General features: G+C 36.8%; 1 protein-coding gene across 3 annotated transcripts in view; it reads left to right on the forward strand.

Moving 5' to 3' along the window:
* The window catches only part of GRIA2 (glutamate receptor, ionotropic, AMPA 2), a 188428-nt gene that overhangs the window by 114099 nt on the left and 56029 nt on the right, over positions 1 to 18300 (forward strand). For all 3 annotated transcript variants that reach the window (XM_010836073.1, XM_010836074.1, XM_010836072.1), the window contains exon 6: positions 4776 to 4937. In XM_010836073.1, coding sequence (XP_010834375.1) covers positions 4776 to 4937 — 162 coding nt within the window. The remainder of the gene's footprint in view (positions 1 to 4775; positions 4938 to 18300) is intronic.

Here is an 18300-nt window from a genome sequence, read left to right on the forward strand (position 1 = left end):
AAACAATCAATGGCCAGGATTTATCAATGGTATTTTTAAAAACATATTTTGATTACATTGGTCATTTAGAAGTGGTGATGTTTTTCTGACTTTGTTATTTTTTAGATTTACTTTCCACTTTATATTTCCTAATCACTTTCCAATTATTGTAAATGATGTGAGAAATGATAGAACAATATTTGACAAGCTTATGCTTTGTGTTACAAGGCATATGCTTTGTGTTAACTGACGGAAAATTTTCAAAAAGATAAAATTTTATTGTCCAAGTTTCCTCTTGTTTCTGTCACTATAATTTATAAATGTTACCCTTTACCCATTTCTTTAAAGTTCTTTGTGTGTGTATATATATATATATATATATATACTGTAAATGCACATTTGTGAAACTGTGTCTTAGTGCAAAAGAAAACCTGGAAATATCTAGAATATTTATATTTTATACATTATTTATTTCTGATTTCCTACTTGCTGTATAAGCAACACAATGAAAACTGAATTACTACAGTTGATCACTTTTTCTTTGAGATTCCTCTAAAATTAAGATTATACTGAAACACATGTATGTATTGCTCAGTTGTGTCTCTTTGCGACCCTATGGACTATAACTCACCAGGCTGCTCTGTCCATGGGATTTCTCAGGCAAGAATACAGGAGTGGGTTTCCATTTCCTCCTCCAGGGGATCTTCCCAACCCGAGGATCGGACCTGCATCTCCTGTGTTGGCAGGCGGATTCTTTACCACTGAATCACCTGAGAAGCCCCTGTATTGAAACATCCCAGTAGTTAATTGCATCTCCCTTTCTTCAGTATAATCAAAGTCAATTTAGAATTATCACTAGATGTTTCCATTTTTCAAAGCAATTTTTAAATCAGCAATAAAATGAGCTCCAGTTTTTAGTGTTCCAAAGGTTTACAATCTTTATTAAATGTGACTCTGTGTAATTGAGGGCTGCCTCTCCCCAACCTGAGAAAAAATGCGATTAGAAGAGGGATAAAAGAAGAGAATGAGAATGTATTCTCCACAGCATTATAGAACTCTGAGGTTTCCTATTTATACAAATGAAGATCTGTGTCATGGCTTCTGGAATATTAGATTGTTATATCACAAGACATTACTTCTAGTAGTCATGGAGCGATTGAAAAAGCCCACAACTTTACAAGTGATAAATATTGTTTTCAGCATTGATAAAGAATATTAAACCCCAGACATACATGCTATTGGGAAAAACTGGTTGTTCAATATAAAATTTCTGTTTGGCAATGAAATAGCTACTCTAAAAATTCCTTGGAACTTACTTACCAGTTGGCTTATAGACCCTAAATGACTCCTGACTAGAGAAGCAAGAGTTAAAATAAATGCAGCTCTGTAATCAGTCTTTCCAGAACTGTTCTGTGCAAGGAACAGTCTGGACAGTCAGTCCCCATGTGAATTGTGCCATTTGATGAACAGCATAGAGCTACTCTGAAAGCTGTGATCTTTAAAAATGTCCAGATGGAGAAATTATATTGGAACATGGAGAAATAATGACAGAAGGAGGTCCATCAATTTGAGAGTTGATATGAAAAAGGAAATATGTGTTTGAATGACCAAAGTAAAAAGAGTCAAAAATAAAAGCAACTTCTTGCTGCTGTCATGCTTCTAGGGAAAAGTCTACCTAGTATTTTATCTGAATTCAAGTGGTCTTTTTCCTTTTCTAAATACTTTGTATCCTCACCATATGGAACTTCTGGTGAATCAGTAGATTCAAAGAATCTGTAGACTGCTGCAGTTTCTGAGAATTTCTAGGGCACTTGAAAATTTCCCTGACATTTAAAATTGAAGAATGTCATCCAAACTTGAAGGGCGTTCATTTTCTAAACTCTTGATTGGACTTGCATGCTTTCTCTGCCCAGTGGCTAATGAGTGTAAGAGGAAGTGGTTGTAATAGATAGAAAAATCCTCAGATATTATTGTTGGCTCATTTCTTCAGGAATTGCTGAAAGCTTGATTAACCTCCCCAACAGGCTGTGGTTCAGTTCCTGATATGTCATTAAAAGGGATAAAGTGATAAAGAAGTTGTCACAGGGAATGCGATTTTCCTTTCTTCAGCCCTTCATATACAGATTAAAACCCTTGCCATCCACCCACTTGACTCTGTCTACAGTGAGGCTCACTCATCAACCAGCCCCACTTGGGCACATACAAATTTCAAGAATCATTTCAGCATCTTCCTCTTAGACTGCCAAGCATTACTAGGCATTTGAGAAAAATATTTGCCATGAAGGACACAGTACAAATAAATAAGTAAAGAGAAATAGGGCAGTCAGGAATCAGAATAATGCTTCAAATTTTAACAATATGTGCAGGGAAAGAGGAGAAAATGTTATCCATAAAGAAAAGAAAAGGATGCTAAAAAAAGGAACAAGAAAGAGCTCTGGGAAGCTCTGGGAAATTAACTTTTTTTTTTTTGTTTTCTAAAATCACATCCAAATTAGTAACTTGGAAGGTAAATTTGAGAAAATCTTTCAAATTATGTAGCAAAATGACAATATAATATAAAAATGGTGTATGTGGAGAAGACTGAGGGACTGAGATGTTTAATCTAAGAGTTACTTCTTAATAATAAACTTTGTAGGGACACAAATAGTGAAAAAAAAGGAGAAGGAAATTATCAAAGAAATGTTCAGAAAAATTCCTGGTATTGAATGACACACAACTGCCTATTGGGTACACACAATAATGAAAGACAAAAGGTTTCATATTTTAAACAAAATAGCATCATGAAATTTCAGAGATAAATAATAGATCTTAAATGTTTTGACAGGTGGGGGCCAGGGAGGAGTATGAAACAGGTCACATGCAAAAAAACGATTAGAAATAATGATATTGTAATTTTTAATAAAAAGCAAAAGTCTCTGGAACAATGCCTTCAGATTATGAGGATTTCAATTTAAAATTGAAATTTTCATCTGGGACGACCCAGAGGGATGGTACGGGGAGGGAGGAGGGAGGAGGGTTCAGGATGGGGAACACATGTATACCTGTGACAGATTCATGTTGATATATGGCAAAACCAATACAATATTGTAAAGTTAAAAAATAAAATTAAATTAAATTAAATTAAAAAAGGTAAAAAAAAATTGAAATGTTAAGTTTTGACCAGACAAAATACTGGTCAATTGTCAGAGCAAAATAAAGATATTTATAGGCATTTAGTGTCTCCAAAAATGTACCTCCATGCATCTCAGAGGACTTCTGCGGACTCTAGCAGAAGGAAAGGGTAAAACAGGAGAGAAAAGTGATACAGAGAATCTGCTCAGAAAAGTGGGGAGGGGCATTTCAGGGGAACGATGGCAGAGCAAATTGAAAGAGGAACCAATCAGGTTGCAACGTTAAGGAGGAAGGCTTCAGGACACAGGAAAAATAGATTACTTGCAATGTTTGAATATTTTATTTGAAAAAAGCTTTACTTGTATAAACATGAAATTTTTTTTGTGGAGCAACTGGAAAAAATTAAAGATAAATACAGAGAAAGTTCTAGTAATGAAAAAAATGCAGGTATCATTAACATTAGAAGGACATATTATTTAAGAAGGAAAATGAAATCCTAGCACATTGTTTGGCTTTACTCCAAATGACAGAATTTTAAATATGAAAAGAGTGAACATGAAAATGGGACAAGAGGTAGATGCTTTGGTTATGAGACTTACGCATCTAGCACAAGTATAAACTCATAAGAAAACTTAGCATGGTTAAGTTAGAAAAAAAGAGCAAAAATGTTTCATGCAGAAATATGGAGGCAAATGCATGAAAAACAAAAATTACTGAAATTGATTGTTTTGAAGAGCTTAACTAACATGTGTGTGGGGCAGAACAGAAAATCTATGATTTTTGTTATATCTATATTTTCCTTTATTTGAATTATTTTGATAAAAAGAAAAACAAAAACATAATTCACTAACAAAATATAGATAATTATCCTCCACACAAATAATATTAAACTATATTTTTAATATCAGCAACAAAGAAAAGACTCTCTTACATTTTAGAGTCAAAATATTTTCACTTCTTTTGCACAATGATGTGGAATAGTATATAAAGTGAAAATATTTATAATAGTGACTTTTTAAAATTGTGATTTCATCATTCAGAGAATGTGCTCCCAAACTGAGGTACAATTTAAATCGGCACAGTATTTGAAGTCTGTGGAAACACCATTTGATAGTTTTCGTGGTGACTGAATTCATCCTAATAATACAGTAGAAGTGAATTTTTGAAAACTAAATACATTTTATAAAAACTAAGTTTCATGCTTACTTGTTCTCAAATAATGACAAACCATTTGGAACCTTTCCTTCTCTTTTAAAGGGTTTTATATTATCTGAGAGAATGAACAATTTGAATAGAAATAACCATCTCACAGTGTTGTAGCTCTTGAAGAACTGGCTTAATGTTTAAATATCTGGTGGTGCTCTGTTGTAGATATAATAAATAAAACCCCATTCTTCTCCTTAGATAAGGATAAATAAGACTCCATTTCAATAATCTGGAGAACTTTTATGTAAGTAGGACCAGTAGACAATCATTGATTAAGGACCACGATAACCAAGATGATGCTAAGTGCTGAAGAAGAATATTGGCTGATAAAATGCATGAAACATTTACTATAGGCTTTTTATATCTCTTTGGTAGTCTTTGAAATTTTCAGAACCACAGTGTATAGAGTTATTTGGTAAATGTCAAAGTTCTATGTGGTTCTTAATAAAAAATATGACATAAATGTGTTTTCTGCCCAGGGATTTACTGATGGGGACCTATTAAAAATTCAGTTTGGAGGAGCAAATGTCTCTGGATTTCAGATAGTGGACTATGATGATTCTCTGGTATCTAAGTTTATAGAAAGATGGTCAACACTGGAAGAAAAAGAATACCCTGGAGCACACACGACTACAATTAAGGTACACGTCTATCGGGATCTGCCGCCACCTCCATCCCAACCTCCACCTCCTTTCCCACTTCCATCCCAACCTCCACCTCCGTCTCTGTCTCTGTCTCTGACTAACTTCTGGTGATTAGCCTGTTCTCTGGGATGTCTTATAAAGAAGAAAAAATTTGTTAGAATAATTAACAAAATAAATATAGTGCCTTATGCAATCAAAGAATCTTTGAATGCTCTGTGGGTCTGGGCACATTTAAGTCTTTACTTGTTTATTCAATGTATTGTATTGTGTGTACACATACAGGCCTATATTTACTTCCAAATATGAATATCTCTGCTGTTGATAGGAAGGTTTTTATTTTTCTTCCGTTGGTCACCTTATTGAGAGCAGAGATAAGAGTAAAACCTAAGGGAGAGTGCGTGGAAGAGTGAGTGGGCTGAGATCATGTTTACTTGCTTTATGAAACTAGAGTTATATGAAAATTAAAAGTTACAGAACATTGTCAAATGTGTAGTGATCTGTTTATCTCTGTGTTATAAAGCACATTGTGCAATAACAAGTCAGGAACAGTGTTATTTCAGATGCCCTCACAGTTATGTTGACACAGCCTGGAGAATTTTAGTTGATGCTCTTGTTTTCTGCACAAATGGAAAAAAACAGATATAAATGTTTACCTTTAAATTTGTATCTGGCTGTGAGTCTGGTGCTAGATAAAAATTAGAAGCTCTGAAGTTTTCTACTTTGGGGTGTGCAAATGGATCCTTTTAATTATGTGAGAATTTGACACAGAATTAAAGTGTCCCATGGGACGTTAAAGAATAGCCCAGAACTAATTTTTCCTCAAAAGTAGGTGGCTTCTTGTTTCGTGACCTTGACTGAGATTCAGCACATATGCATTTATAACAGGGTTATGGTCTTGTGGGCATGTCTTCGTGCAATGGGGCTGCTGAGAGTCAGCATCAGTGGATCAGAGGACAGCCATCAGTGTCTGTCTCCACCTGCTCTCACCAGGGATCTGACTGTGGATCCCATCTGGTGGGATTGCAGGCTTCCCTGCACCCAGATATGGTGCCAATATAGTTCTCTGATGGAGCTTGCATATGGCACTCACCCTCAGATGGAGCTGACGTGTTCCTCTGAACACTCTGTTAGTCATCCTGTAGCTTCCCACAGCTGCCGGCTGTGAAAGGATGAAAGCAAAGAAGATGATTTTTTTCTCATGGAAGTCATATCATTATTAAAGTTCATGTGCCATACATCAAAGTTCAAGCAGATCTGGGGGATGAGAGATTGTTGGCAATGTGTTCTGCCAACAATATTTGGCAGAACAAATATTCTGCCAAAAATGTAGCCAAGATTGCCAAGATGTAGCACCAGATTTCACATCATTGGTGACCTTTCTTGCTGTAGTATTTCCTTCCATACTGGCTCCTTGATGGCTCCTTCTACCAAGTTTCACAGAGTTTGTGATGGCCTTTCCTTGTGGGGCACTCCAGAGAACACATGCTCATAAATATAAAAACATAGGCTCTTCCATTTTTGGGGGGTTTTCGTTCCACAGAAAAGCTTAAAGATAAAGTAATGTGTATCCCTTGAGGGAGAACCAAGACCCTGACCCAAGACTGCCCTGTTGTCTGTACATCCCTTCCTTTCATGATTAGCAACTGTTTGAACCTGCCCTTTGGAACTCAGGGAAGGCCATGATTCCAGATTAAAGGAATGAAGGTGCTTCACATACCCTGATCCTTATCAGAGACCCCACCTTTTAACCATTGCTATAAAACTCCTCATCAGTTTCTCCCAGATTGGGACACAGTTTTTCAAGGCACGAGCTTGCTGTGTCCCCCTTTGCCTCACAAAGCAATAAAGCTGTTCTTTTCTACTTCATCCCCAAAAACAACAAAAACAAGTAGGCTCTGAGCCACTGTTTGAATCTAGGCTCAAAAATAAAACAACATTTACAAAGACTTATCAATATTTAGCATAGCTTTGGAAAACAATGGCCTTTGAATCTTGATAAAAAGTACTGAAAATCCATGTGGAGGATGTGCCTTTGGCTTGGAATTTGTCATAACATGGGCATGTATTGCTCATGTACTTGAGAGCTGGGAACTGAAGGTATTTTTAAAAAATGACCCTTGCCATTGCTAATCCACAGTCAATGGTGGATACAAACATGTCAATAAGCAAATATTATAGAATACAGAGCAATGCATGTAAAATATGGCAGCTCCTACACTTGATTAGGAGAGTATGGTAGGTAGGATAGTAAAGGAGGCTTTCCAGAGGTGGAAAAAAAGTGGAGGGGCATGCTTGGGAAGAAGAACCAGATTGATAAAATAGCATGAGCAATCCAGAGAATTTGGGAGGGATACAGTGCCAAGAGATCAGGCTCTTCAGTTGTGGACAGATGTAAAAGAGTAATTCCAAGACAGGGCTTTTATGATTGCTTCTCTCATGATTTTTCTCATGGGCAAAAGAAAGGAACACAATCTAGATAGGGAACAATATACCATTTCCTAATATAAACAGGTGGCATCTATGATCTGTTCAAGGAAAGGGAGTGAAAGTAATTGCTAATGTTGTTCTTTCTTTGCACATTTTCTTTTGGATCATTGACTGTACCAGATGCTTTGCCTGATCATTTAAATCATATTTTATTATATTACAATAAAAACTTATGCTATAGGCATGAAAACTTATAAAAATACAGTTCACTGCATCAAATTCTCTCCGTGGTTAGGCGCTGGAAGTTACATAATTTATATTGAGTTGTGGGACTATTAAATTAATGATTATTTTAAAGTTTTAGTGTTCCTTGAAAGTTAATGCAGCTACTATAGTTTCCTAAGTAAAATCAATCTTATTCAGTCAATACAAGTAAAATCTTAAATTGTCAATATTTCACATATTTTAATAAGCACCAAATATTAATTATGAATGTTAAATTTCTTCATTCTTATATCCTGTACAAAAAAGTAACTCTAGAGTTGTGGCACTGAGATTTTAAATCTGATTCTCTTTCACTAATTTGCTAATGTTAAATGATCATTCATCAATTCAATACACATTTACTGAGTTTTTACTTTGCAAGTGGGCACTGTTACAGGTCTCAGAGAAGACAAACTTCTAGTCTTCATGGCATCAGTTGTCTTCAGGCTAGAAACCAGCAATGACCTTGTAACTCTGGAGGAAAATATCTTACTAATGTGTGGAAATCAACACACTCTAGAACTTCTGATTTCTGCCCCTGCTGCCTCTTCAGCCCCTGAAAAATTATTCCTGTAACAGTCTTCCACTGTCAGTTGATAGCAACCCTGTCTTCACAGTTGTCCTTTCAACCAAGGACTTGACTTCTCTCTCGCCCTGTAGCCCACAACCAATCCGTCAGCACATCCTTCTTATTCTGCACCCCCTTACATCCAGCCACCATGGCCTTGCTGCTGGGGTTATTGCAGTGATTTACCAGACTGGATTCCCTTGCTCTACATTTGTGCTTCTATCTTCCAGGCTTGTAGTCTTTTTAAAACTTAAATTGTATTATTCTGCTGACACTCTGTAACTCAGATTGGGACTTGAACCCTTGGCTTTTTAACTGAGATCTCACCTGGTCTCAGGACTTAATGAAGCTCAGGGTTTTGATGTCTCAGCTCAGAAAGAGTTCAGTGAGAGAGTGAGAGACAAAGTGATAGGTAAGAAGTGGATTTATTTAGCGAGAAACACACTCCACAGACAGAGTGTAGGCCATCTCAAAAGGTGAGGATGGTCCCAAGGTATGGGGTTGTCAGTTTTTATAGGGGCAGTTAATTTCATTGGCTAATGAGTGGGAGAAGTATTCTAGATATTTTGGGAGAAGGGGTGGGGATTTTCAGGAATTGGGCCACCACCAACTTCTTGATCTTTGATCATCACCTTGGAACTGTCATGGCCCCTGAGGTTATGTCACTTAGTTTCCTGATTGTTACAGTGAGTGTATACTGAGGCTCAAGGTCTAGTGGAAGTTGACTCATCTACCATCTTGGATCCAGTTAGTTCTAATCATGTCATATCCTGGGGCTATGTTGTTCTTTCAAATGTTGTGCCTGCCCCTTCCCTCCTGTTTCACCACTGTTCTTCTCCAGGCCACTCGGTGGCCCTCCATGCCTTTGGAGGAAAAGCTAGATGCATCCCTTTGACTCATGTGGCTGTACATACCCTGCCTTCCTCTTCTGGGGTCTTCCCTTGCTCCCTCTGCTTCACCTATGGTGGCCTTTCTACCCATTCTTAAGCACAGGAGACCTACCCCCCTCAGCACTGAATCTTCCTTCTTCCGGACTGTTCTCCCCTTCACATCCACAAAGCTAAGCCTCCTGCCTTCTATGGTCTTTATTCAGATGCCATCTCCTCCAGAAAGCTAGCAACAGGCTCTCTATTTAAAACTGCAATCTCCCCACCCATCAGAGTGTGTCCCATGCCCTTTCCCTGCTCCAGTTTTTTCTGTTTAATACCTCCTGGTGCACTGTATTCATAATGAATTTATTCATTACTTGTTAAATGCCTGGCTCCTTCAGCTTGAAAGTAAGTGCCTTGGAGGCAGGGGTTTTTGGTTGGTGTTTGTTTGTCCCCTGATTTTGTTTGTTCCTAGCTCCTAGAAGTAGGCCTGGCACAGAGAAGCTCTTTAGCAAAAAGGCTTTCTGAATGAACAAAGGAAAGCACCCTTAAGAGGCTCTTATTCCCAGATCTGTAAGCAAAAAAGGCTTCCTTTTTTGAGGGAATCATATGGAATTTAAAACCTGAGGGAGAGATAAGTATTAGAAGAAGGAAGGGAACATGACTCCCCACAAAATCCCCAGTGCAAGGAAAATATAAATATTTCTGTAAGGCTGGAAGTTGAACAGAGGAGTTTTGAGGGAATTCTGAGAAAGAATACCTTATGGACATATATGTGCCTTGTTGACCTCTAAGGAATTATTTGTCTTATTCTGAGGGTTTCCCAGGTGGTGCTAGTGGTAAAGAACCCATCTGCCTGATGCAGGAGATATAAAATACTCAAGTTTGATAGCTGGGTCAGGAAGATCTTCTGCAGGAGGGCATGGCAACCCACTCCAATATTCTTGCCTGAAGAATCCCCATGGACCAACCTGATGGGCAATGGTTTCATAGGGTCACAAAGAGTTGGACACAACTGAAGCAACTTAGCATGCATGAGAACAGCCAGAATGCCCTAGAGGAGAATGATGGCTATAGGTTTGATACACAAAGATTATGGGCTGCCCTGGTGACAACAGATCTCGGTGACAGGAGCTTTTAAGAAGATTTCAGGAGCAATCCAGACAATACCTGGTAGTTGTCTGAGTGTGGTTGTGGCATGAGGAGGGAGGGAAATAAATGGATTTGTTACACTTGCCCATTCTCTCCATTTCATTAGAAATAATAATTGCAAAAATCACAACCCTACATTTGTAATATATGAATATAAATTCAGTTGAGAGGTATTTGTGGATTGAAAACAAGATTCAGAAAGACATTCTGCATCCTTCTATATTATTAGCCCCACAGCTCATGCCCTGATTTGCACAGAGTAGGCACATAATAGAGATTTGTAGAAATGAAGTGGGATGAAGTGAAAAATAAGTCAATATTTTGAATATATCAAGACAGGGGGAAAGGAAAAAATAGATAATTATCATTGCCATAAGATAGGGTTTAAATTTTTGTCCTGAGCATCTGTTGTGTTCCTTTACTCAGCTGTGGCAGAAAAGTAGTGTTATTTTGCTGGCTGAAATATAAAATTCTATAATAATCAGACCTGAACTATCATGGCACCTGGGTTTAAATGGGACAGTTGCAGTGAGCATTTTACCTTTAAAAAAAAAATGTTGACAAAGAGACAGATGATTCAGATGATTTGACACTATCTTAAAACTAATTTGCATACATTTCTGTTTTGAGATAGATTTTTGGTGTTTTCAGGGTCTTCAGCGACTTGCAATATATAACCATCCATTGTACCTTGTCACATGGACACTTTGGACCTAGTTTGAATTGTGTCTGTTGGGACCTGCAGGTGTTAAGGAATTCAACCATAATATAGGACTGACATTGTGTGTCACCTTAAATAATGGCTTTCCTCCAAGAGTCCCATTTTACTCAGAAAAAGACTTAAAACAGGAATTCAAACTTTCTTAATTGTGAGCCATATTGAAAAATAGTATAATCACTTTGAGTTCAGTGATTAGCATCATGCATTAAATGTGCTGTGGTGGCTTCATGAAAATGATTCTGCTCCTTGAATGTTTTAACTGACCAAACTCACTGCTGGCACGTTGTCATCCCCTACAATGAATATTAAAGTATTTTTGACATGCAACAAAAAAGTTGCTTGACAAGATTTATCTTTTATGTTTTGTGGTTTAGGTTTAAAAAGTGTTTTTATAACTGAAATAAACTCAAATTAAAAATATATTGATAAAATCACATATTTTATAAAAAGTAGTGGAAATGATATATTAAACTATGGAGATACACATATTATACCAAGAAAAATGAAAATGCATTATCACTGTTTGAATTATAATGCATGATATCTGGGTTCATCTCATGTCCACATTTTTTCATCTGCAAAGGGAAGAAACGTCCATGATTGCTGAGATTTCTCCCAAATTTAATACCATGATTATGTGATATGCAAATTTAGGCACTGAAACCCATATGCTAATATTTGTAATTTTTGCCAAATTTATGACCCTCAAATAGCTCCTTCTTCTATCAAAGATTATAGTGACTTGTAGCTGGTCACCTCTGCTGAAATCAATTCTTAAATAACCCTGGAAAATATTGTTTTTATTGTTCAGACTACAAAAATAAGGAAATTTCACCTGTTAGAAGATTCCTAAGAAGTGAACAAAGTAAAATATCGGCCTCTAAGGAAAGTCTTTACCTACCGATGGGTGAATCAAAACCAGACAATGTGTTGATTTGAGTATGTTGTTTTCAATATATTCTTTTTAATTTCAAGAGTCTTTCTTCCCAGTGGATTAAAAACTTAATTTTATTATTCGAAGAAAATAATAATAGAAAAGATGTTCATTTTGGTTTCTTGCCAATGGAGCTGTCTTTTCACTCTTGGAAATGTGATACATCTTGTGTGCTTATAAAGACATTGCGTATTTATTAGTTTTCTAATTAAGACTTAAGGATAAATTTAAAAAAACCTTTGACTGTGTGGATCACACAAACTGGAAAACTCTTAAAGAGATGGGAATACCAGACCACCTTACCTGCTTCCTGAGAAACCTGTATGCAGATCAAGAAGCAACATTTAGAACCGGACTTGGAACAATGCACTGGTTCAAAATTAGGGAAAAAGTGTGTCAAGGCTGTATATTGTCACTCTGATTATTTAACTTGTATACAGAATACATCATGCGAAATGCTGGGCTGGATGAAACACAAGCTGGAATCAAGATTGCTGGGAGAAACAGCAATAACCCCAGATATGCAGATGACACCACCCTTATGGCAGAAAGCAACTAAGAACTAAAGAGCCTCTTGATGATAGTGAAAGAGGAGAGTGAAAAAAAAGCTGGCTTAAAACTCAACAAAGAACTAAGGTCATGTAATCCGGTCCCATCATTTCATGGCAAATAGATGAGGAAACAATGGAAACAGTGAAAGACTTTTTTTCTTGGGCAAAATCACCGCAGATGTGACTGAAGCCATGAAATTAAAAGACGCTTGCTCCTTGGAAGAAAAGCTGTAACAAACCTAGACAAAGTGTTAAAAAGCAAAAACATCCACCTCATTAGAACTGATTCAAATGTATTCTTTTTAATGGCTGAGTAATACTCCATTGTGTATATGTACCACAGCTTTCTTATCCATTCATCTGCTGTGGCGGATTCATGTTGATGTATGGCAAAACCAATACAATATTGTAAAGTCATTAGCCTCTAATTTAAATAAATAAATTTAAATTAAACATTTTTTTTTAAAAAAAAGCAAAAACATTAGTCATTATACCGACAAAGGTCTGTCTAGTCAAAGCTATGGTTTTTCTAGTAGTCATGCATGGATGTAAGAGTTGGACCATAAAGAAGCCTGAGTGCTGAAGAATTGATGCTTTTGAACTGTGGTGCTGGAAAAGACTCTTGAGAGTCTCTTGGACTGCAAAGAGATCAAACCAGTCAATCCTAAAGGAAATCAGTCCTAAATACTAAAGGACTGATGCTGAAGCTGAAGCTCCAATACTCTGGCCATCTGATGCAAAGAGCTGACTCCTTGGAAAAGACCCTGATACTGGGAAAGATTGAACGCAGTAGGAGAAGGGGATGACAGTGGATAAGATGATTATATGACAACATTGACTCAGTGATATGAGTTTGAGCAAACTCTGGGAGACAGGGTAGGACCGGGAAGCCTGGCGTGCTTCAGTCCATGGGGTAGCAAAAAGTCAACCACAACTGAGCAATTAAACAACAATTAACACATTATTTTTAGAGCAGGTTTAGGTTCACAGCAAAATTGAGCAGAAGGTACAGAGATTTCCTATATGTACCCTGTTCCTATACCTCACAGCATCTTCCAATATCAACTTCCCTCACCAGAGTGATGCATGTGTTGGAATTGAGAAGCCAGGTTGACACATGGCTTGTAATTACCCAAGGTCCATAGTTTATGTTACCATTCACCCTTTTTTTCAGTTTGGTTTGTTTGTTTTGTTCAGGCTTTTCCCTACCACATTTCACGAGACTTAGTCTCAAAATGACTTTTGCCTATCTCCAAATAAAATCTACCCTTAGAGATGAAAATTCTTCGATCGTTGGCTTTTTCTTTTTTTCTAAAGTATGTAATCTGTGCCAATCTCAAAGGAGTGAGCAAGTTTCATAAATGCTTTTCTCTGTGCCACGTTTTATGTATGCTGTTATATGGAAGTGAATAAAATTAAAATCCAATATAAAAATAATCAAACTAAAGAAAAGCCCACTCACTCTTGGTCTTGTGCATTCTACAGGTTTGGATAAATAGATAATAGCATGCTTTCGTTGTTATTGTTTCATACAGAGCATTTCCGTGGCTCTAAAAGCCCTTTGCATTTCATTTATTTATCCCTCCTACCACCACCAACACCTGGCCACCACTGACTGATCGTTTTACTATCTCCATAGTTACACCTTTTCCAGAATGTCATACAGTTGGAATTACATAGTGTGTACCCTTTTTTGATTGGCTTCTTACACTTCAGATCAGATCAGATCAGTCGCTCAGTCGTGTCCGACTCTTTGCGACCCCATGAATCGCAGCATGCCAGGCCTCCCTGTCCATCACCAACCCCTGGAGTTCACTGAGACTCACGTCCATCGAGTCAGTGCTGCCATCCAGCCATCTCATCCTCTGTCGTCCCCTCTTCCTCCTGCCCCCAATCCCTCCCAGCATCAGAGTCTTTTCCAATGAGTCAACTCTTTGCATGAGGTGGCCAAAGTACTGGAGTTTCAGCTTTAGCATCATTCTTACACTTAGTCATTTACATTTAAAATTCCTCTGTGTCTTTTGGTGGCTCCGGAGCTCACTCCTTTTTAACTCTGATAATATTCTTTTGTCTTCATGTACCTCACATTATTTTTTTGTTTTGTTTTGTTTGCTTAACTTTTTTTTAAATTTTTTTTAAATTTTATTTTATTTTTAAACTTTACAATATTGCATTGGTTTTGCCAAATATTGAAATGAATCCGCCACAGGTATACATGTGTTCCCCATCCTGAACCCTCCTCCTTCCTCCCTCCCCATACCATCCCTCTGGGTCGTCCCAGTGCACCAGCCCCAAGCATCCAGTATCGTGCATCGAACCTGGACTGGCGACTCGTTTCATACATGATATTATACATGTTTATTGAAGACTATCTTGGTTGCTTCCAAGTTTTGGCAATTATAAGTAAAGCTGCTATTAATTAACATGTGTGGTGTTTTTTGAGTGGGCTTCATGTCTCAACTCCTTTGGGTAAACACCAAGGAGTGTGTTGGCTCGATTACATAGAAGTATGTTTAGTTTTGTAAGAAATGATCTGTCTCCCAAAGTAGCGGTACTGTTTTGCATTTCCACTGACAATGAGTGAGAGTTCCTGTTGTTCCATTGATATTGGGTCTTAATGAAGATTCTGTGATTTTATTCAGTGAAGCTACAAAGGGCATGTATTTAAAAGGCTTTAGAGGAAAGTAGAGATGACCTTATCACAGACAGCTCTTTACCAGAGGGTAGACTTCAGTTGAATTCGAAATTAAGAGAAGTGAATAATTTTAAGTTTATAATGTATTTCTTTCTTTTTTTTTTTTCTTTCCTATGGCTTTAGTTGATTTCAGGCCATTGCCAAGAAGCTTAAAGAAAAGAGAGACTTTGTAAACTTTCTTATAAGCTTAATTATTGTTCCTAGAGCTCATCATTTTTGACAATGTTAATAATTTTGTGATAAAGAAACTGAGAGTAATTATATTATGTGTTTCTCTAGGGAGATATCATTTAGTTTATAATGAAAGTGAAAGTGAAGTTGCTCAGTCGTGTCCAACTCTTTGCGATCCCATGGACTGCAGTCTACCAGGCTTCTCTGTCCATGGGATTTTCCAGGCAAGAATACTGTAGTGGGTTGACATTTCCTTCTCCAGGGGATCTTCCTGACCTAGGGATCAAACCCAGGTCTCCTGCATTGCAGGCAGACGCTTTACCCTCTGAGCCAAAGTGTCTGCCTAGTTTATAATAACTTTACCTAAATAAATGATGCTATTTTTTAAATGGCTGTATAAAATGTATCGGACTATAAAACTTTTGACAGCCCCAAGTATGTTATACAAATGCTATTTTTATAGAAAGTAATTGATGTTAAAGAAAAATTTTAAATGGTTATTAGTTTGGGCAATGCTGACCAATCAAAGTAATTGGAATTTTTACTGCAGGATTTCTCAGGGCCTTTAATATGCCAACATGAAAATTATTTTCTGAACTTATTGGATCAGAGACTTATAGATCAGGATGGTGGTTTTCAAAACAGTGTAAAGACAAGCTAATTTTGTAACAAGATAGGTAGTAATAAAAGGAAAAAAGAAGGCAAACATGCAGGTCAATAACTTTGATTTTTAGTGTATTTTAAAACTCAAAATCCAACAGTCGCAGTGTGCCTGGACCCCAAACTTTCAGATCCAAAACTGGGACAGGCCAAGGCAAACCAGGACAGCCCGTCACCTCATTACCCCTGAAATGAAGAGATCGGGATTCAAATTCCACCTTTGCCATATATTTTTGTGACCCTGAGTAAAATATAACTTGATAACTGGTAATCTTCACCTACACCATTGGAATAAAAGTATTTGTTGCATAGAGGTTTTTTTTTTTTTTTTTTTTAAGGTCTTTCTAGAAAACTACCAGCTCATGTTTGACACAGAGAGAACTAAGTCAACATGAATTCTTCCTTTTTCCCTCACTTACCTTTCCAACTCCACTATGACATAGAAGAGACATTGCTCTGCTTATCTCATTGATAAGAAACTTTGCACACAGACACTTTAATTAACTTGCTCAAGGTAACAGAGTAGTAAATGCTATAATCAGAGCTTGAGGCAGCTCTGATAGAGATCAGAAGATGCTGTATTAAATGCATTCTAAACTATACTCAATTCAGTTTCAAGTGTCAAGGAAGATATGGAAATACCCATTCATAGGAAATTTTGTGACAGTTTCATAATACTAAAGCCTAGTACTTCCTTTTTGAATGATGTTTTGATTTTTTTCCCTATTTGTAAAGCACCATGCAGATAACATATGTTTCAGAATAGGTGCTGTCATTATGACCCATAAAATTTTATATTACAGTCTAGTTACCCTCTGTATTTTGTCACATTTTAAATGTATACAGAACTTCTTTTCATGTCATTTTGTTTTTTGACTATAAGATTAACATTTTCTGTTATCGGTGATTAGAGAAATGTGTTATTGAATAATATAACTATTGGGCAAAACAAACATGTTTAAAATGCATAGATCATTTTACTTTTGAAAAATGAGTTTCAATAAAGATACACTTAAAATGAAATAAAAAGTGCATTTGGAAAACGGACTGTAAAAATGTTATGTTTCCCCAGATTTCTTCTTCAAGTGTGGATGGGAGTGATTGTGGCAGAGCACCACAGCATATAATGGCACCCCACTGAAATATAAATTTCCAAGTCAGCTGAGGAATTTCACAGAATATAAACATCAGGACAGAGATGATGCATTTGTTTTCAAGGAAGGAGATTGTTACATCACCATCATGTTCCCTTCAAATTAATTTACATCTAGTTTAGTGAATGGTAGAATAAAATTGAAATATTTAACTATACAATCAAAAATGTGAACATATTTGTTGAGGAAAATAAATGAGCCACATATGCAGAACATAAACCAGAAGGAGCTCTGGATACAGAGGCTGTTGATTTTCTCTCAGCCCAGAATTGAGTCTATGATTGTGACTATTAATTTACAATGATAATAAGCTTGAGACTTGATTAGATTTGAACATTTGGTAAAGGGTGGAAGGATTTTTCTTCTTGGTGAGCTCATGCCCTGAATCATAATGATAACATGCTGCATGGACTGAAATGCTTTTAGTTGATTCAGCTTCATCTTATTTTTTAATGTAGTTCACCAGCATTTATAGACTCTGAAACATTTAGCGGATAACTTTATAGATTTCTCACAGTAGTATGAGCAGGGTGACTCAAGGAAGAGTTTGCCTTTTAACTATGATCGTAATTCCTGAGTACAAACTATAATACTGGCTTCTGTTTCTAATTCAGTGACCTAAACTTCATCATAAGAATTAAACTAGCAACAGACAGATTGCTGTATAAGAAAGCAAACTAATCAATTTTTTTCCTCTAGGAGAATAGAGAGATGTGAGGCAGATAAAAGCTGTCATGATATTTCTATTTCTTCAAGAAGTCTTTTCTTAAATAGATATGATTTAAAGCAATGCTTTTGATATAATACAGATTTTTTAAAAGCTACATGGATATTGTAGAGTACTTGGCAAGAAAATATCATCATGTATGTTTCCTCCTTCTTATTTTATTCTAATCATTTGTTTATTTTTTTCCCTTTTTTGTTGAAGGGATGCAATTATTTTTATTCTAATTTTCTGTTGAAAAATATTTAGTTGTAATGTTTTTCACTTATTTTAATTAGCTTGTATTGTTTGTATTGCTGCTGCTGCTACTGCTGCTGCTGCTGCTGCTAAGTCGCTTCAGTCGTGTCCGACTCTGTGCGACCCCAGAGACGGCAGCCCACCAGGCTCCCCCATCCCTGGGATTCTCCAGGCAAGAACAATGGAGTGGGTTGCCATTTCCTTCTCCAATGCATGAAAGTGAAAAGTGAAAG

This window comes from Bison bison, unplaced genomic scaffold (assembly GCF_000754665.1).
Source record: "Bison bison bison isolate TAMUID 2011002044 unplaced genomic scaffold, Bison_UMD1.0 scf7180017864060, whole genome shotgun sequence".
NCBI classification, from domain to species: Eukaryota; Metazoa; Chordata; class Mammalia; order Artiodactyla; family Bovidae; genus Bison; species Bison bison.